This window comes from Rhincodon typus, chromosome 35 (assembly GCF_021869965.1).
Source record: "Rhincodon typus isolate 14 chromosome 35, sRhiTyp1.1, whole genome shotgun sequence".
In the NCBI taxonomy this organism is placed as follows: domain Eukaryota; kingdom Metazoa; phylum Chordata; class Chondrichthyes; order Orectolobiformes; family Rhincodontidae; genus Rhincodon; species Rhincodon typus.
In genome coordinates this window covers 10,664,931-10,686,142 of record NC_063366.1, presented here as the reverse complement: position 1 = coordinate 10,686,142, position 21,212 = coordinate 10,664,931, and the positions used below count along the sequence as shown (strand labels likewise).

The 21,212-nt window shown below is 44.2% G+C and overlaps 1 protein-coding gene across 1 annotated transcript in view; it reads left to right on the top strand.

The window, feature by feature from the left end:
- LOC125487046 (complement C3-like) overlaps window positions 1-21,212 on the top strand; it is a 57,879-nt gene that overhangs the window by 31,600 nt on the left and 5,067 nt on the right. Inside the window, exons 13-20 of the mRNA XM_048616952.1 lie at window positions 1,273-1,467; window positions 7,591-7,740; window positions 11,079-11,208; window positions 12,868-12,949; window positions 15,521-15,588; window positions 17,486-17,545; window positions 19,429-19,510; window positions 20,626-20,693. Coding sequence (XP_048472909.1) covers window positions 1,273-1,467; window positions 7,591-7,740; window positions 11,079-11,208; window positions 12,868-12,949; window positions 15,521-15,588; window positions 17,486-17,545; window positions 19,429-19,510; window positions 20,626-20,693 — 835 coding nt within the window. The remainder of the gene's footprint in view (window positions 1-1,272; window positions 1,468-7,590; window positions 7,741-11,078; window positions 11,209-12,867; window positions 12,950-15,520; window positions 15,589-17,485; window positions 17,546-19,428; window positions 19,511-20,625; window positions 20,694-21,212) is intronic.

Sequence of the window (21,212 nt, the reverse complement as noted above, 5' to 3'; positions counted from 1 at the left end):
GACCCGAAACGTCAGCTTTCCTGCTCCTCTGATGCTGCTTGACTTGCTGTGTTCATCCAGCTCCACACTGTGTTATCCTAACCTCTAAATAACGTTTATAGTTCATGTTTGGTACAGCAAGTGATTAAGAAAGAGTGTTGACCTGTACTATGTGGGGATGGGAGTACAAGAATAAAGAAATCCTACCGAAATGGTAAAGGAATTTGGGGAGATTACTCCTGGAATACTTTGTGCAACTGTCATCTCCATATTGAGGAAGGATACATATTGGAGACAGTACAGCAAAAGTTGACTACACTGCCTCCTGGAATGAGGGATATTCTCTATATGATGAGGACTGAACATATTAGGTCAGTATTCTCTGGCGTGCAGAAGAATGAGAGCTGTTTTCCTTAAAGCAGGTGAGATAGGGTGGCTCAGTGGTTAGCATTGCTGCTTCACAGCGCCAGGGATCCAGGTTTGATTCCAGCCTCTGGTGACTGCCTGTGCAAGTTTGTATATTCACCCTGTGTCTGTGTGGGTTTGCTCCAGTTTTCTCTCACAGTCCAAAGATGTGCAGGCTAGGGTGGATTGGCCATGCTGAATTGCCTGCAGTGTCCAGGGATAGGTGGGATACCTGTGGGAAAGGTAGGGTTACAGGGATAGGATCGGAGAGTGTGGTCTGGGCAGGATGCACTTCAGAGGGTTGGTGCAGACTTGATGGGCCAAATGGCCTCTCTGTGCACTGTAGGGATTGTATTCTATGAATCTAGAATATGAGAGAACAGACTCAAGGTTAGGGAGTGATCATTTAAGTCTGAGATGAGGAGGAACGTCTTCAAACAAAGAGGTGTGGGATCAGTTGGCTGTGATGCAGAGTGATTTATATATATATATATATCCCTTTGTCCTGGAGTACCCCCCACCACAGGATATAATTTTCACTCTTCCTACCCTACCAATTTCTTTAATCATCTGAGAGACCTCAGTTCCTTAAGCTTCTATATTCAAAGGAATCCAGGCCTGGACCACGTAACCTAGTTTTATAATTTAATTCTTTTGGCAGCAGTACCATCTTGGCCAACAGCACAGATCCCACTCCCAGACTAATGTATCCTTTCTTCCTGGTGCCCAGGATTGAATGCCGCACTCCAGCTGGGGTCTGGCAAGTGCTGTATTCAACTGGGGAATAATATAGCCTGCATCTCTTTGTCGGCCATGCATGACCAGTCCCTTTCCTACATCTCTCACCAGTGCATGTTCACTCTAATCACAGTTATGCGTTTCTCTCAGGTGCTCGGTAAAGGAAAAGTACTGGACTTCAGGAGAGTTGAGAGGGGGCCAGAGACCACATTTGACGTTCGCATCACTCGGGAAATGATCCCATTTTTCCGCATTGTTGCTTATTATGTCCTCAATGATAAAGGCAGAGAAGAAATTGTCGCGGATTCCCTACGCATCGAAGTGGAGAGCTTATGTGACACTAAGGTTTGTCATGCACAGTTCCTTTTCTCTAACCTAAGTAATTAGGTTATATTGCCTATCATTAATAGGTAACCTTTGATACAGCTTCTGCGACATTGTTCCACTGGAATTCAACACATGCTCAATGAGCTTTCAAGTTAGCATACTACATCTCTCTAGGTACTGAGTACGACAGTTTTAAGTAATAACCTTCACCCCTACCTTGTCTCGTGTCATTTGGCCTCCCTTATTTCCTCCAGGCAGCATCTATCCAGGTTCCTACCATTCACATGACCTCAGGATGCATGTTTCTCTATGTTATTCCATTAGCCCTCCCTTTTGGCTTTGAAACCTTTTTTGTAATTTAATCTCTCCTGCCCTCCAAAAAAGAGCATTCCTTTTGATTTACTTCCCACTCTCCGTCTTTTACTTGTGGAAAAAACCCCTCATTACTTCCGAGATAACAAGGTGTAGAGCTGGATGAACACAGCAGGCCAAGCAGTATCATAGGAGCAGGAAAGCTGATGTTTTGGGCATAGACCCTTCTTCAGAAGAAGGTTCAAGGCCCGAAACGTCAGCTTTCCTGCTCCTATGATGCTGCTTGGCCGGCTGTGTTCATCCAGCTCTATGCTTGTTATCTCAGATTCTCCAGCATCTGCAGTTCCTACTATCTCCCTCATTACTTCTGTCTGATGAAAGATTGCAGAGCTGAAGTACGGCAGGGAAACAGACCCTTGGGTCCAACTCAGCTGAGCCAACCAGTTATCCCAATCTGACCTAGTCTCATTTGCCAGTGTTTGGCCCATATCCCTCTAAACCCTTCCTATTCATGTACCCATCCAAATGCCTTTTAAAGGTTGTAATTGTACCAACTTCCACCACTTCCTCTGGCAGATCACTCCATACACACATCACCCTCTGCATGAAAAAGTTACCCCTCAGGTCCTTTTTAAATCTACTCGCTCTCACCTTAAACCTAGACCCTCTAGTTCTGGACTCCCCCACCCTGAGGGACAAGACATTGACTATTCACCCTATCCATGATTTTATAAACCTCAATAAGGTCACCCCTCAGCCCCTGACACTCCAAAGAAGAAATCCCCAGCTTATTCAGCCTCTCCCAATAGCTCAAACCCTCCAGTCCTGGCAACATCCTTGTAAATGTTTTCTGCACCTTCTCAAATTTAACAATATCCTTCTGATAGCAGGGAGACCAGAATTGAACGCAATATTCGAAAAGTGGCCTCACCAATGTCCTGTACAGCTACAACATAGAATAGAATAGAATCCCTACAGTGTGGAAGCAGGCCCTTCAGCCCAACAAGTCCACACCAAACCTCAGTGCATCTCACCCATCCCCCTACAACCCACCTAAGCTACACATCCCTGAACACTATGGGCAATTTAGCATGGCCAATCCACCTAACCTGCACATCTTTGGACTGTGGGAGGAAACTGGAGCACCTGGAGGAAACCCACGCAGACACGGCAAACTCCACACAGATGGACACCCGAGGCTAGAATCAAACCTGGGTCCCTGGTGCTGTGAGGCAGCAGTGCTAGCCACTGTGCCACTGTGCCACCCCCATGATCTCCCAACTCCTGTATTCGATGTTCTGACCAATGAAGGCAAGCGTACCAAATGCCTTCTTCACCACCCTGTCTACCTGTGACTCCACTTTCAAGGAACTAAGCACCTGCACTCCTAGGTCTCTTTGTTCAGCAACACTCCCCAGGACCCTACCATTAACTGTACTAGTCCTGCCCTGGTTTGCCTTTCCAAAATGCAACACCTCACATTTATCGAAGGTTAACCCTGTTCCTAGCTCCACAGCTGCTGCCAGACACAATGAGGATTTCCAGAATTTTCTGCTTTCATTTCCTCATAATGAATTTTTTTTTTTTACTGTCTTTGGTACTTTTTGCATTGAAGCTGTTAAGGGAGCAAGAGGCTAAGTATTAGAATCATAATTTTTATAATATGGTTATGATATAAGGCTGCTAGATGTAGAAGCAGAAATGGGCTGTTTGGCCCACTGAGCCTCTCCTGCCATTCATGCCCCCTCTGAGCTGATAATCCTCAACCCATATCCCTGGATACCTCACTGATTCAAAATCTGTCTGTCTCAGCCCTTAATATACTTAATGACCCAGCATCCATGGCTCTTTCCATAGAATTTGACCAATTCACTCCTCTCTGAGAGAAGACATTCTTCCTCATCTCTGTCTTAACTGTGTATCTCCTTAATCTGAGATTGTGTCGTCCCCGACTCTCTCTCAAGGGGAAACAACCTCTCTGAGACTACACTATCAAACCTGCTCAGAACCTTATCCATTTCAAAAGGTCTCCTCTCATCCTCCTAAATTCCGAAGAGTTCAAGCCCAACCTACTCAATCTGTCCTCGGAAGAAAATCCTTCCATACCTGGGATCAACCTAGTCCAAGGCCAGGATATCCTTCCTTAGATATTAGGGCACAAAACACAGTTTTCCAGCTGTGGTCTGACCACAGCTTGATTTTCTCGATTGAAATTCTTTTCTCCCCTCGTCCAGTCCCTTCCTAAGTACATCCGCAATTCTTCTATATCAGTTTTGGAACTTCCCAGTTCATGGGCTCCAGCCGCATCTTCTTTACCAACGGACTTGCAATGCCTTTACACGTCCACATCCTGTCCAGATGGTCTCCGGGCTCTCTGCTTCTTCCTGGAGCAAAAGCCTGAATTGTTCCCATCCTCCACCACTCTCCTCCGTCTGGCTGAGCTGGTCCTCACCCTCAACAACTTCTCTTTTAACTCTTCCCACTTCCTTCAGGTCAGATGGGTACCCACACAGGTCCCAGTTATACCTGTCTCTTTGTGGTGTGCATGGAACATTCCTTGTTCCAGTCCTACTTGGATCCCTCCCCAAAACTCTTTCTCCAGTATGTCATTGGTGCTGCTTCCCTCTATTGTCTGGAATTGGAAAAGTTTATCGATTTTGCTTCCAAGTTCCACCCCATTCTCACCTTCACCTTGTCCATCTCTGACTCCTCCCTTCCCTTCCTTGACATCTCTGTTTCCATTTCTGGGGATAGGCTGGCCACCTATATCCATTACAAAGCTACCGACTCCCACGACTGCCTTGATTATGCATCCTCACTGCCTGCTTCCTGTAGAGACTATTCCATTCTACTAGTTCCACCGTCTGCTCTGATGATGCCAAATCTGACAAGGGAGCGTCAGAAATGTCCACCTTCTTCCTTGACTGAGGATTCTCCAGCGCCATGGTTGACAGGGCACTCAGCAGGTCCGACCCATCTCCTGCACTTTGGCCCTCACCCCTGTCTTCCTTCCCACAACAGCAATAGAGTCCCCCTTGTCCTTACCATGGAGGAACAGAGGGATCTTGGGGTCCACGTCCATAGATCCCTCAAAGTTGCTACCCAAGTTGATAGGGTTGTAAAGAAAGCGTATGGTGTATTGGCTTTCATTGGCAGGGGAATTGAGTTTAAGAGCCGCGAGGTTATGCTGCAACTCTATAAAACTCTGGTTAGACCACACTTGGAATATTGTGCTCAGTTCTGTTCATCTCATTATAGGAAAGATGTGGAAGCTTTAGAGAGGGTGCAGAGGAGATTTACCAGGATGCTGCCTGGACTGGAGGGCAGGTCTTATGAGGAAAGGTTGAGGGAGCTAGGGCTTTTTACATTGGAGCAAAGATGGATGAGAAGTGACTTGATAGAGATGTACAAGATGATGAGAGGCATAGATAGAGTGGATCGTCAGAAACTTTTTCCCAGGGCGGAAATGACTATTACAAGGGGGCATAATTTTAAGGTGATTGGAGGAAGGTATGGGGAGATGTCAGAGATAGGCTCTTTACACAGAGAGCAGTGTGTGTGTGGAATGCGCTGCCAGCAATGGTAGTGGAAATCAGATACTTTAGAGACTTTTAAGCGACTCTTGGATAGGCACATGGAGGATAGTAAAATGTAGGGTATCCAAGGTAGATTGATCTTAGTAGGATAATAGGTCGGTACAACATCGTGGGTCGAAGGGCCTGTACTGCGCTGTACTGTTCTACGTTCTATGTTCTATCCCATCAGCATTCACATCCAATGATCATTAGCTGCCAATTCCACCACCTCCAGTGGAATGCCACCACTAGAATCATATTCCCCTCCCCTCCCTTGTCTGCCTTCCGCAGGGACCATCCCTCCGGGACCCCTTGGTCCAGTCCAAACACCTACCCCAGCCCCACGGCACCTTCCCCTGTAACCGGCGAAGGTGCAACACCTGCCCATTTACCTCCTCCCTCCCCAGTATCCAAGGGCCCAAACCTACCTTCCAGGTGAAGCATCACTTTACCTGCATTTCTCACAACCAAGCCCACTGCATTCACTGCTCACAATGTGGCCTCCTCTACATCAGGGAAACAAAGTGTAGACTGGGTGACCGCTTTGCAGAACATCTACGTTCTGCTCACAAAAAAGACCCTGAGTTTCCAGTCGCCTGCCACTTTAACGCACCACCCTGCTCCCTGGCCAACATCTCTGTCTCTGGCTTGCTGCAATGTTCCAGCGAAGCTCAGTGCAAGCTGGAAGAACAGCACCTCATCTTCCGCAAGAGGGACCCTGCAGCCTTCTGGAGTCAATACTGAACTCAATATTTTAAGGCCTGAGCACCTTCTCCCATGTCCTTACCCCAACCTCTACACACTAGGCCTTACCATTACATGGGTTGCTACCTATTGTCTCCTTTAGCAGCTACTGGTTCTCCCAGGCTGACCTTTACCCAGTCCTTTGTCTGCCCAACTGTATCTGGGCTTCATCTCCACCTATTATTTACTCCTCCTCTGTAGTGATTATGATAAGGTCAGCCTGATAGACCTCATAGAATATCAGCTCCCTGTTTGGGGCTGTTAATCTGGGCCAATCAGGGAGCCCTGGCTGACAGATATAAACAGAGGTTCTGTTCACTCTGAGAGCTGGCTCTGAGGAAGCTGGATCAGTGTCAAGGACTTTCCACATATAAATAAAGGGTGACTTGGTGATGGGATACCAGCCAATGTGAAGTTATGTCATTCCCGCTCTCCCCTCTTCTCCACCATCTTTTCCTGCCTAACTATCAGTTCTGAAGAAGGGTCACTAGACCTGAAACATTAGCTCTGCTTTTTCTCTCCCCACATATGTTGCCAAGCCTGCTGAGTTTTCCCAATGATTTCTGTTTTCCTTTGTGGTCTGACCAAAGCCTTGTGTAGTTTTAGCAAGATGTCCCTGCTTTGATATGCCATTCCCATTGAAGTAAAGGCCAGGATGCAAAAAGATGTTTATAAAATCGTGAGGGTCCTAGGTAAGGTGAATAGGAAGAGTCTTTTCCCTAAGCTGGGGGATTTTAAGACTGGGGGCAAATTTTTAAGGTGAGAGGAGAAAGATTTAAAAAGGAAATGAGGGGTAACTTTTTTTACGCAGAGAGTGGTTAGCGTGTGGAATGAACTGCCAGAGAAAGTGGTGAATGTAAGTACAGTTACAACATTTGAAAGAAATAAGTTCATAAATAGGAAAGGTTTGGAGAGATATGGGCCAAATGTAGGCATTTAGTTTGGGAAAATGGTTGGTATGGACTAGTTGGACCAAAGGGTTTGTTTCCATGCTGTATGACTCTGTAATTGCAAGTAATGACCAAATTCTACCTTAAATCTTTGATTTAATTTGACTACTAGTTGGATCTGTTCAGTGTAAATCTCAAGGGCAGGGCTTAGAGGGCGAAATTATGAGGACATTTTGCATAGAAACAGGTTTCATTCCCTGGAATTCAGAAAATGAACATTTGATCTGATCCACGGGTTAAAAACAAAGGATTCAGGACTACAGAACCGAAAATTCTCCAGTGTATTAATTCTATTGACGACGAACATTATTCTTCTCAATGGCTCATACGTTTCCAAATTTTGTGACCTCTGCAAACATTGAAGCGATGTCCCATACCCAAGTCACAATTGTGAATATATATTTTAAAAGTGCTGCGGTCCTAGTGCATTTCTGTGAGGGACAGTCTTCACACTGAAAGGCAGCCATCCATCATATCCCTCTGTTTTGTTTCCTCGTTAATTTCACATCCACAGTATTTGTTCCTACTTGCTGCCTCTTCAGGCTGACCGTGATTTACAGTTTCAGGTCGATTCAGCGTTGCTCCAGCAACGGGGAGATTACAAATTAGAGCTATCAGTGCTGTCTGACAATCCAACGGAGGTCTTTGTGCAAGCGGTGGATCCCAGGCTTAAAGAATTACATGCACAGGACACTATCACCATGAGGAAGGTAATGTCGCATTGTGTAGCATTAGTTTCCGCGTATTCTTCTGAAGTTTGAAGTTGATCTGTGGTGTGAAATGTCGTGTCGAGGTTAAACTACTAACGTTATAGGACTGAGCATGGAAAGGTAAACCACCCCCTATTGCAAAGAGCTTGGATATAAGGGGACAAATGAAAACTTACTTCTTCATTTAGCCTTCTCTGAGACATCGGACAAACCTGGCATAGGTTGCCCATCCCTAATTGCCTGTCAAACTCAGTATTCCACTTCAGACTGCAGTTAGGAGTCAACCACATTGCTGTGGATATGGATTCACAGATCCGTAAGACAGATCAGGTAAAGAGTTTGCCAGATGGGATTTTATGGAATAGTTGACATCACTGAAAATTATGAATTAGACCATAAGACGCAGGAGTAGAATTGGGCCAATCGGCCCACTGAGTCTGCTCGGCCATTCCATCATTGCTGATATGATTCTGAACCCATTCTCTTGCCTTCTCCCCTTCTTGACCCTCTTACTAATCAAGAACCTATCTGTCCCTGCGTTAAACACACTCAATGACCTGGCCTCCCAAGCCTTCTGCAACAGCCTTCTGAGGCAATGAGTTCCAGAGATTAACCAACCTGCGGCTGAAAAAATTCCTGCTCTTCACAGTTCTAAATTCCACCAGTTGAGGGCTTGGGGTTTGAACCAAGGTCACTGAAGCATTACATTGGGTCTATGGATGAGCAGGCTAGTGGCAGTGCCACTGCACTGCAATCTCCCCCTTCACTGGAGACTTTACTCCTTACGTACAGAGTAATATTCTTGGCCTTTAAGATAGTGTAGCACATTTTCATTGGACTGGTTCCTGGGGTGAGAGCATTAACCTTGAAGGAGAGACAGGTTGAGAAGACGAGACATGTAATCTCCAAAATTCAGAAGAATCGAAGGTGGTCTGTAAAATTCTTAAGGCATTTAACAGGGTAGGTGCTGGAGATTATTTTTACCCAAGTCTGGGAGAATCTAGGTCAGAAATCAAATGACACCATGTTATAGTCCAACAGGTTTATTTGAAAACACAAGCTTTCGGAGACTCATGAAGAAGGACTGAGGCTCCAACAGCTTGTGTTGGACTATAACCTGGTGTTGTGTGATCTCTGACTTTGTCCATCCCAGTCCAACACCGGCACCTCGTTATCATGGGAGAATCTAGGACATAGGGTCATCTGAATAAGAAGCCAACCATTTAGGACTGAGGTGTTGACTCAACTGGTTATGAAACTCAGAAATTCTCTATCATCGGAGAGTTGTAGTGGCCCAGTGCTTGGCCATATTAAAAGAAGAGCTCAACAGATCTCTACAGATATTGGTACAGCGGGGGAAGGCAGAATTGAAGTAGATGATCAGCCTTGGTCCTGTTGAATGCACAGGCAGTAAGGAATAAATGACCTTTCATCATGTCTGAGAGTAGTTTTGACACCAGTTGTCAGGGCAAAACAAGAGATATGAAATCCCCACCCAACCTCTGCCTGATTCTCTTAAACATATGAAGAAAGACTGGATCACCTGGGTTTGTACTTGCTGGAATTTAGAAGAATGAAGGAGGATCTCGAAGAAACTTATGAAATCCTAATGGGATAGGCTAGATGCAAGAAGAATATTCCCGATGTTGGGGAAGTCCAGAACAAGGGGGTCACAGTTTAAGAATAAGGGGTGAACCATTCAGGACTGAGATGAGGAATAATTTCTTCACTCAGAGAGTTGTGAACCTGAAGAATTCTCTCCCACAGAATTGGAGCCAATTCATTGGCTTTAGTCAAGAGGGAGCTGGGTATGACCCTTGTGGTTAAAGGGTTTATGGGGTACTGGAGAGACAGCGGGAATGGGATACTGAGACTGCATGGTCGGTTGTGATCATAGTAAATGGTGGTGCAGGCTCGAAGAGCTGAATGGCCTACCCCTGCATCTACTTTCTAAGTATCAAGAGGAATATATACTAGTGAGCACCCCAACTTACATCCATTTTACATTCTTTTATCCTGAAGTTACATTTAAAAAGGTAAAGTCACTACAGTCTTATCAGATCATACAACTACTCCCCCATTGGAGAGAGATGACTAGGGGGGTTTTACCTGAGGTTCACCACACTTCAGGCCAGGGGAGGGAGGTTAAGAAGGAGAGCCCTTCATGGTGATATCAGCCAGTGTGGGAATTGAACCCATGCTGGTGATATCATTAACTAGCCAACTACAGTAACTGACCAACCCAAACCCATTTACTGTAGCGTCTAATGGTGCTCCATTATCGTTCTGAGATTGATGTGGAATAGAGAAATGGAGAAGAGAATCTAAAGATCTCCTCCTGAGTTTAAGTGGCTTCATTCCCACACCATCAATATCCTGGGTTGGCAGTAACTAGACCAACCACATCAGTACAACGGCAGTAAAAGCAGATCGAAGGTAGGAAACTCCGCAGTGAGGAACTCATCTCTTGACTTCCCAAAGCTTGTCCACGATCTGCCAGGTGCAAGTCTAGGATGTGGTGGAATGCTCCCTCCAATGGGTGTGTCTCTTTGAGCAAGCCTAAAACTACCCAGGGCAAAGCTTCTTCATGGTCAGCCTTATACAGAGGCTGGTGGGGTACAATGTGTACAATAGACAAGATGCACTGCAGCAAACTTGTCAAGGGTCCTTTGACAGTATTTTCTAAACTTGGGACCTCGAACAGCCAGAAGGATGAGGTCAGGAGATAGCCAGGATCACCACGACTTGCACGTTCCCTAGCAAACCAGATACCATCCTGATTTGGAACTTATGGTTTTACTGTTGCCATGTTACAATTATGGCAATCCCTTCCTGAAGACACTGCAAATTTACCAACACATCATGGACTGTATAGGTTCAGGAAAGGGGCTTTCCATAACTTTCTGAATGGAAATTAAGAAATGGACATCTGACTGCTGCCCTCGCTAATGATGCTAATAATGTGGGGGAAAAAAGCAAAAGTAGAATGGTTTTAATGTGTTCCTGGACAGTCCAACAGCTAATCGGTGTGAATTATAGTGGTCATCTTAATTAAACCTACTGAGCACAAAACTCATGGAATCCAATGAAAAACCAGTTTAAAAGCCACAGACTCAATCTTGCTAAAAATAGTTGGCGGAGTTTCAAATCTGGAACCTTGTCGAGTCTCGCTGAAGGGTGGAAGAGGTCAAAAACCGGCCTGGATTTCTGAAATGGCAACTGTTCCATTCTCTGAACCATCCTCCCCTCAATTGTGCAGGAAGCGAATGGAAACATGGGTTAGCACAGTCACCCAGGGGAGCGGTGTTGGACTCATGCTTCATTTTCATCCATTCAAGGTCTTTGAAGATTTGAATTCCTACGATATTGGCACATCCTATGGAAGTGGGAAGGATACCTTAGGTGTCTTCAGTCATTCCAGGCTGCATCCTTTGTCCAATCTAATGCCGGAACTCCCGGAGCCAAAAGGTAATGTTATACCAATGACTCAGACATCAAAACAGCCCTGGTACTGTCAGGGTATAGTCTTACCGGACTGCGTGCCTGCACTCTCATTAGAGAGAGAGAGAGAGACAAATAGTGGTGGTTTAACCTCAAGGTCACCATGCGTCAGATAAGGGGAGAGGTTGAGAAGGAGAGTCTTTCATGGTAACCGCAGCTGGTTAACCCACACTGTTGGCATACTGGCCATCCAAGCGAAGGGATACTGCAGGTTGGCAATATGCTGCGATACTTGGTGAAACAGTGGGACACCAGCTCTTTCTGAAACTGCCGTTACAGAAGCAGAGGTGAAAATCCCGTGGATGGTAGAAAACCGAAAGAAATGCAAAACAACAAGAGTCTAGAAATGAGCAGTTAACTGGCTAATACCTTTGTGGAGGTTAAAAAGTCTTAGGTCTACGGTAAATTGTTAATAAGCTAGAGGTGCTCCTTGTAATTCAAGCCACGTTCAGGGCAGGGAGTGGGGATGGAGAGTAAAGAACAGACAATGTAGGAGACAGCTAGAAATAAAGCAACAAAAGGGCGGTGACAAGGAAGGGAAAAGGAGATGATAAGGAGATAAGGGAAGCAAAAGTATTGGTCTTGAGGAGATGTAAACGATGAGAGCAGAGGCATTATGACCTGAAACTGTGGAAACTGACACTTAGGCCAGTTGAGACCAATTGATGTTGGTCCTTGGGTTTCTAACAGGTTTAATTGGAATGTGTCAGAGGTCAAGAACAGAAAGGTCAGTGTTAGTGGACCCAAGAGTCAAAATGAGGTGTGACATTATAACCCAGGCATGGGCCATAATTACCTCCCAGTGGGGTAAATGGCAGCAAAAAAAGAGGATTAAAAACAGGATCTGTTTTATCCGTTCTGAGAAGGGGTCACTCGACCCGAAACATTAACTCTGGTTTCTCTCCGCAGATGCTGCCGGAGCTGCAGCAATTTCTGTTTTTGTTTCTGTTTTATCTGGATCGTGCCAATGATCCTCCCATCACATGAACATATCCATGTGTTAAACATAAAACGAATAATACTTTGCATCATTTTCCCTGCCAATTGAAGAGAGAAGGCTAATTCCTAATGGTAATTCGACATCTTTTTCGTAACTGTGCCTGGCATTCAAGTGATTGTAAGTGGCAGAAGTTCTGAGCTGCTTTTAGAATGTAAAAGGCAGCTGATAAGTTTAAGGCTTGGCATGTACATCAGAATCAACTTGACTGGAACTGATGACTGGAGGAGTTGAGGACCACAAGGATTGCCTGATATAAGGTCTGCCTAATATTCAGTTTCAGTGTCTCATCAAGGATTCCTCAAATGATCAGCACACACCCATTTGTGTTTCCCACTCAGGTCCATTTTGACACTCTTAGAACTCTTAGGTCCATCATATCATCGCTGGCCCTCAGGAATAGCTAACCCCGCTATCCCATTCCTTCCCAGTTGCTCTGTACTTTTTCCACAATTCAAGCATTTACCTACTGCCCCTTGAACATTCTTGTTGCGTATCTTTGCACCATCCTCTTGATCAGATCTTCAGCAGTAGACATGAGTAAACCCTAAATTGTGTCCCAGGGTTGAAAGAACCCATGTGGACATTTTATTGCACTGACTTTATTGTTATTTCTCCTGACTTTACAGTTCACGAACACCCGAAGGAGCCTTCACCAAAGGTAATCTTGAAGAGGACATTGGATCCCGTTCCTGGGGATGGAAAGAGCAGGTATAACAGGCAAACCCTGTTTTCACACTTAATTCGGGTTGTAACTAATTAAGCCACAGAAACAAGAACCTTTTCACAGGCAGAATTTGTGAATATTTCTTGAAAATATTTAGTTCAAACATCTGTGATGTGTGGCCATATCTTGAGGGGCAAATTTCATTCATAGACTCCCTACAGTGTGGAAGCAGGCCATTAAGTTTGCACTAATGCTCCAAAGAGCATCCCTCCCAGGCCCACCACCTACCCTGTAACCCTACATTTCCCACAGCTAATGCACCTAACCTGCACATCTTTGGACTGTGGGAGGAAACCCACACAGATACAGGGAGAATGTACAAAGTCCATACAGGTAGTCACCCAAGGCTGGAATTGAACCTAGGTCCCTGGTGCTGTGAGGCAGTAGTGCTAACCACTGAGCCACCATAGGCCGCACTGCAAGGGCAGCAAAGAGCTTTGTAACATCATGAGACTATGAACACTGTTGCATCAACACAAATCATTCATTGCATTTTTCTATTGTTGTTATCTAGGCGGAACATCTCTGTAATCGTCAGAGAAATGTAATCAGTCTGTTCTTAATAATTGAAGAAAAAATCAAAGTTAACGTTTCGGGTCCTGTCACCCTTCCTCAGAACTGGGAGTTCTGAGGAAGGGTCACTGGACCCAAAACGTTAACTCTGATTTTTTTCTTCACAGATGCTGCCAGACCTGCTGAGCTTTTCCAGCAACTTCTGTTTTTGTTCCTGATTTACAGCATCCGCAGTTCTTTCAGTTTTTGTTCCTAATAATTTTCTGGTGGGATCTGGTGACCTGCTGCTGACATTATGGTAGGACTTGCGGATTAACTGAGCAGAATTCCCAGGATAATGTTTTCTATGGAGACATAACTTCAGCTTCTGATCCTTTACAAATCAAACATTATGGCTTTCAGAGCAGTTGCTGACATTTGCAATAGGAAAGCTGTGAATCTTTGGAACACCTTGCCACCGAGAGCTGTGAGGACAGAGTCCTTGTGGATACTTAGGGCTGAGATAGATAGATTCTTAATCAAGTAGAGGAATCAAGGGTTACCAGGAAAAGGCAGGAAAGTGAACGTGAGGAGTGTCAATCAGTCGTTACCCTACTGAATGGTGGAGTAGGCTCTAGGGGCCGAACGGCCTACTCCCGTTCCCATTTCTTGTGGTCTTGTTGTCTTGTAAGTGGTGGTGAAATTCAATCCAGAAATTACATCAGGGTTCTCGTCGGGTAGCTGGCTGTATCTCATCCAGTTCCGCTTAGTTGTAATTGACCAGCATGACAGAAACCTGCCTCAATTCAGACCAAATGTGAATATTGGCTGATATTGGATACATTGTGAATGGGCCTAAGTGCTGTGCAATCATCTGCAAATATTCCTAATTCTAACACTATGAATCAGAACTATACAACACAAGATGCCACTCAGCCCATCTAATCTTTCCTGGCTCTTTGATAGCTATCTGCTGTCGATCTTGCCAGTCTCCAATAGCCTTCCAAATGTTTCGTTTAATTTTTTCTAAACTGCAAAGATATACTTTATTCATTCAGTGAAAAAGACTTTATCTGCATTCACAGGTACTAGAGCAATTCTGCACAGTCTTTGCGTAGCAAGAACAAACATCGGCATTTGATATTCCCTGCCGTTGCAAAAAACCAAAGGCATTTCTTACGCTTGCAAGGCATTACTTACTTAGATGTGAGGCAATGAGAGGGTCTGATAATTGAACAGAGCCTCATACACTTCAGCAGAAAGACCTTAGACGGTGGTCTTTCCCTAGTGTGCCTTGGCAGCAGCTGCCCCAAACTTCTTTTAAATTTCAAAATATACTTTATTCACAAAAATATCTTCATATATGTTTATATATAAATACACATATATACATAGTCACATGCACACACATTTTATATATATATGTATATAAAATACACGTGTACATAGTCGCAAATGCAGTTTGGTTCTGTGCAGTAACATATCAAGGAAATAAACAAACATTGGAGTTTGACTCTATCCAAACAAACCAAAGGCATCACTTACTTGAACCAGACTGTATTTACGTACATTTGAGGCACCCCCTAGCTTTAGTAAAGGGAAGATAACTGATGAAGCAGTTGGTGATTGTTTTGCTGTGAATACTTTCCTGAGGAAATCCTGTGTACTGATCCTTGGGTTGTGGAGGTTGCTCTCCAGCAATAAAACAATTATCTGGATCGCGCACTGTCTATCATCTCAACTTGTGCAGAGGTCACTTTTAACTCTAAGGCTGATTCGCTCCAGTGTTTTCTGCTTCCTCCTCATCATTTTGGCTGAAAAAACAGTGGAAACGCATGAATAGTGAGCCATTTATTCCATCCTCCCCGGTTTTGACATCGTGCCTCTGAGATTAAAGCTATGGCGACAAGATACTGCAGAATACTTACACTGGACATCGAAGCCCCAATCAACATGACCCGGACTCATTCTGGTTCTCCGTCTGATGTCCCATATAGCATCTCAAACATAAAGCCAAGAAAGGTAATACATAATCAGTGAAAGGTTTTCCTTTTCTCTTGCAGCTTAAAATCTGATAAACGTCCTGCCGGTTCCCAGGAGATTCCAGCTGTTCGTGTGCCTTTGGTTGATAGTGAGTGAATCAAATTGTCGTGGCTACGTTCATGATGTGACTTGTCCTGTTCAATTGAAAGCAATGACAGCGTTGGTGCAAACAAATCTTTAGGGAATCCTAAGTTTGTGGCTGGGGTGAATCTTCGCCTTCATCGGCTGGCGTAGGATGGATTATCATAGACCCAAAGCCCATTTGACATAATTTTGGGTTTTATAGATTTTCTTGCATTTTCTAAAATTGAATGGAGTGTACACGGGTAATCACCTATTGCCAATGATCTTCCACGTTGCTACAAAGCATGAAGTTCAACTGCACTTGCCGTTAAGTTTAGCAGAAACTCCTTCCCCTCTCCCACTCCACCACCAAACCGAAACCTCAGCATTGTGATCACTCTAGATATTTAAGATTTGTGGAGCATTTCAATTGTTTGGAAGCTTCGTAGCTAACCTTTGCGTCAGGAAGTCTTGTATGTCAATAACAAGGCTACGAATGCAGCTCCAGACCCCAGTTGCTTCGGTCACCTTGTCTCCGAGTTGAAAGTGAATGCAAGGACCTGCTGAGAGAGTTTTCCTTCCTTTTCTGAAATCTGCCTGCTTATTTTGGGAGGTGGCCCCCAAAACCACATGTGCGACCTCAATAATTCATGAATGGCACAAAACCTTCAGGGCTGCTCTTCAAAAGTTGAGCAAAAACATTTCCTGATCTTGTACTAAATGCCTTTATGTTTATGGAACCCAAGATCTCATATGCTCTGAAGAAGGGTTGCTGGAACCTAGACATTATTTCTGCTTTGTCCCCACAGATGCCACCAGAAGGCTGAGCATTTTCAGCAATTTCTGCTTTTGTTTCATATGCTTGGTTTACTGCTCTGTTGAGTATACCTTCCAGCTTGAAATATGATGCACATAAATGCCTCATTCGTGCTCCCCATGCCCTCTTTCGAACTGTTCCATTAAGTCATAGAGTCATGGAGTTATACAGCACTGAAACAGACCCTTTGGTCAACTCGTCTGTGCTGATCAGATATCCGGAATTGATCTAGTCCCATTTGCCAGCATTTGGCCCATATCCCTTAAACCCTTTCTAATCATATATCCATCCAGATGCCTTTTGAATTGTTGTAATTGTATCAGCATCCAACACCTCCCCTCGCAGATATAACACAGTGTGGAGCTGGAGGAACACAGCAGGCCAGGCAGCATCAGAGAAGCAGGAAAGTTGACATTTCTGAAGAAGGGTCCTGGCCCGAAACATCAACTTTCCTGCTCCTCTGATGCTGCCTGGCCTGCTGTGTTCCTCCAGCTCCACACTGTGTTATCTCTGACTCCAGCATCTGCAGTTCTCACTATCTCCCCTAGCAGCTCGTTCTATTCGTTTAACACCCTCTCCGTGAAAAAGTTACCTCTCAGGTCCCTTTTAAGTCCTTCCCCTTTCACCTTAAACCCGTGACCTCTATTAATAGGTTGCCATGCAAAGCCTACATTGATGTTCCTTATCCATTCTGGAAATCCTTACACTTTTCTGCACTATACTCCATCTGTTACCTGACTGCCAATTCTGTTAAAATGCCATTGTGCTGTAAACAAGGAGTGTACCGCATACCTAGTCTCTAGGTTCAACGCTTCCAGGAATTTCTGACCTCGTTGTCACTTTCAGGGGGTCAGTCAATTTCCTGATGAAATCGCTAGGAAGTGCTCAGTGAGCTGTCATGCACAAAACTTTAGACCCAGGTTTGTCATCAATGTCTCATGATATACTGGTCGAATAGCTGTGCAGCCTCTTACCCTAACAATCTACGAGCTGAGGCAGAATGCTTTGGGGCAAGAATTTCAAATCCTGCTACAGCCTTACCAAATCAATGATGCCAAGGACAGTAAGCAACTCTTTCATGTGAAATGTTTTTACATATTTCTAGGCAGTGGGGAAAGGACAGTGACTATCAGACAGAAAAAGCACGAAGTACATGGGGCTGGTGGTAAGATTAATGATTTTGTCAACTATTTATAAAGCACGTTTTGTAATTTGTCGCTATGGCATGCCCTCTGCTAATGTAGTTTGGGTAAGGCACAGTTACCATAGCTGTACCTTCCCATTCAAGGGGTACACCTGATAGCAAGCCTAAGCTGAAGGTCACTGCCTTTCTGGCAAGGGGATTGAGAAGGAGGGCCTGACATAGTGACCTTAATCAGTACAACAATTGAGCCCAAACACACACTGGCATCACTCTGCACTGTAAACCTGCCCATCCAAGCTAATTGGGGTGCTGGCTCACTCAAACTATCATTTCTAGTGCCTTCTCCTGTCTTCTCTTCATAATCCTGGACACCTTTCCTTTACAAATGACATTCCCCTTTGAATGCCTCAACTGAATGTGCCATTACCTGCCTTCCAGGCAGTGGATCTTAACCGCTCACAGTCCAAAAAAAGTATTCTTCTCACTGCTTTTGCTTCTCTTGCCAATTATTTGAAACCTGTGCCCTCTCATTGTCAGTCCTTGCAGGAGAGAGAAGGTTTTTCTCCCCCTATCGTTGAGTCATGCAGCACAGAAGCAGCCCTTTGTCCCAATGGATCTGTACTGACCTAGCTACGCTAATCCCACTTTCCAACACTAGGCTCATAAGTCTTGAACATTATGACACTTCAAATCCACATCCAAATACTTTTTAAAGGTTGTGAAGTTTCCCACTTCTGCAGCCCTGGCAGGCAGTGCATTCCAGATTCTCACCACCGTCTAGATGAAAAATAAATGTCTTTTTAAATCCCCTGAAAACCTCCTGCCCTTTATCTTAAAATCTTTCCCCCTTGCCATTGATCCTTTAATTAAGGGAAGTAGCTTTCTTTATCCATTAACGGGATGAGGATGTTGCTGGGTAGGTCAGCATTTATTGTCCATCCCTAATTGCCCAGAGGGCAGTTCAGAGTCAACCACATTGCTGTGGGTCTGGAGTCACATGCAGACCAGACCAGGTAAGGATGGCAGTTTCCTTCCCTAAAGGACATTAGTGAACCAGATGGATTTTTCTGACAATTGACAATGATTTCACGGTCATCATTAGATTCTTAATTCCAGATGTTTTATTGAATTCAAATCCCACCATCCACCATGGCGGGATTCGAACCTGGGTCCCCAGAATATTATGCCGGTCTCTGGATTAACAGTCCAGCAATGATATCACTAGGCCGTTGCATCCCCCTGTTTCCTATCCACCCCATTCATGCCCCTCATAATCTTATACACCTCAATCAGGTCCCTCCTTAGTCTCCTCTGCTCTAAGGAAAACAACCCAAGCTTATCCAGCCTCTCTTCAGAGCTGAAGTGGTCATCTCTTGTGTCCAGATCTCTCATGATGTTGAATAAATAACAAATTTCCTTTCAACTTCTCTTCTGCATGGAAGACAGACCAAATGTCCTCAGTCAGGACTTCACGACTGAAGTTTCTTATGAATTATTTTTCTGCACTATCTCCTGATAACGTTCACACGCCCCTTTCCTAAAGGGTAGTGCCCAGAACTGGATGTGGCACTTGCAGCTGAGCCTGAACTTTTGGCTGAGCGTATTACTGTAACATTCAAAACGCTTAGAAACTGACCAGGAAAGAAATAACAACTAAGGTGGTAAAGATGTGGTATACTTTTACAAAAGCAAAGCATTTTTCAGTGATTTTAACTCTGAATTTGCTTTGGGCAGGCTTCTAACTATTGCAGTCTGCAACTTTAGCAGAAGATCAACAGAAACCTACGACGGTATAAACCTGTGCAAAATATTATTCGGGTCCCTTTAAGATGAAAGGAATACAGGCAGAAAGTCTACCTTGCTGACTTTTTAATCATTATTTCTTGTTTCTCTCTGCTGTACAGTTCATGACAACTTGATCCATCCTATATTTAATGGCAGCTCAATGTGGACACTGAATACTGTATCAGGAATTAACAACTTCAGGTAATGGACCCTGACTTCGTATCTTACTTAGACTTATTTAATTTAATGTGGAGACATTTGGCATTTTATGATTGAATGAACATTTCTACAATCTTCAATTGAGTACTTGTGTTTTAAGTTGAATTTTGACAGTTTTAGTCTCTTCACCTGTGGGGTGAAGAACAAATTGTATTTATATAATGTTTTTAAAATTGGAATCATTGAGTTTTAAGCCTTGGCTGCTATTTGTATATGATTCTGCTACTAACCAGAAGTTGAGAACAATGGATGTATGGAAAACCAAGTTCTTTTCTGTGCCCAGTTCTGGTCTCCTTGTTAGAGGAAAGATCTTTTTGAGCTGGAGAGGGCTCAGAAGAGGTTTACTAGGATGTTGCCAGGAATAGAAGATTTGAGTTATAAAGAAAGGCTGGATACTCTGGGATGTGTTTCACTTGAGCATAGGAGGTTGAGAGGTGACCTTATAGAGGTTTATAAAATCATGACACTTATAGATAAAGTGAATGGCAGGTGTCCTTTCCATAGGGTGGGGGATTTCAAGACTAGGGGGCATATTTTTAAGGTGAGAGGAGAAAGATTTAAAAAGTACATGAGGGATGATGTTGTTTTTAAACAGAGTGTGGTTTGTGTGTGGAATGAACTTCCTGAGGAAGTGGTGGATGTGGGTACAGTTACAATGTGTAAAAGACATTTGGATAAGTATATGAATAAGAAATGTTTGGAGGGATATGGGCCAAGTGCAGGAAGGTGCGACTAGTTTAGTTTAGGATTATGGTCAGCGTGGAGTCGTTGAACAGAAGAGTCTGTTTCAATGCTGTTGGACTCCATGACTCTCCAGGCCACAGACCAACCCGACTTGGAACTATATCACCGTTTCTTCACTGTCATTGAGTCAAATCCTGGCATACCTTTCGTAACAACTCTGTGGGAGTCCCTACACCACATGGGCTTCCACAGTTTGAAGAAAGTGGCTCACTATCACTTTTGCGAGGGAAATTAGCAATGGATGTTAAATGCTGGCCCAGCCAGCAATGCTGATATCTTGGGAATAAATATATTTCAAAAATCCCCGACACATTCAATGAAAGAATTAAATTGTCTCCTTTATATTTTTGTAGGTTGATATCCGATATTCTCCCTCCCAGGAGCTGGGAGATTCACGTGTTGAGTTTGTCGGAGGAGGATGGTGAGAATACTTTGTTTTAATTGGTGTTTGAGTGTCCTTTTTAGTGAAAATTTACAGCAGTTACAACTCATCTGCCTTCATACGTACAGACCTGTAGAGAAACCAGCTCATGTTTGATGCTTCTTCCCAATTGGTTGGGGTGAGCTTTTTCTCTTCCTGCCTGATATAAATCAGCCCAAAGCTGATCCAGAGCCTATTTCTCATTGAAGCAAAGTCAAACAGAACGGGCTACTTTCCCTGCAGGATCAGGGAATCGTTCACCAACTCTTCAGTGACCAATCGGGACAACAGATGGGGAAACTCAAAGTGCTTTTAACACAGCTATGCCACCCAATCCACACAGTTAATACAGGTGTCTATTCAACACAGCTACAGGTACCCAGTTAATACTGGTTTCTATTCAAGAAATTACAGGTACCCAGTTAATACTGGTGTCTATTCAACAAAGCTACAGGAACACAGTTAATACTGGTTTCTATTCAACAAATTACAGGTACCCAGTTAATACTAGTTTCTATT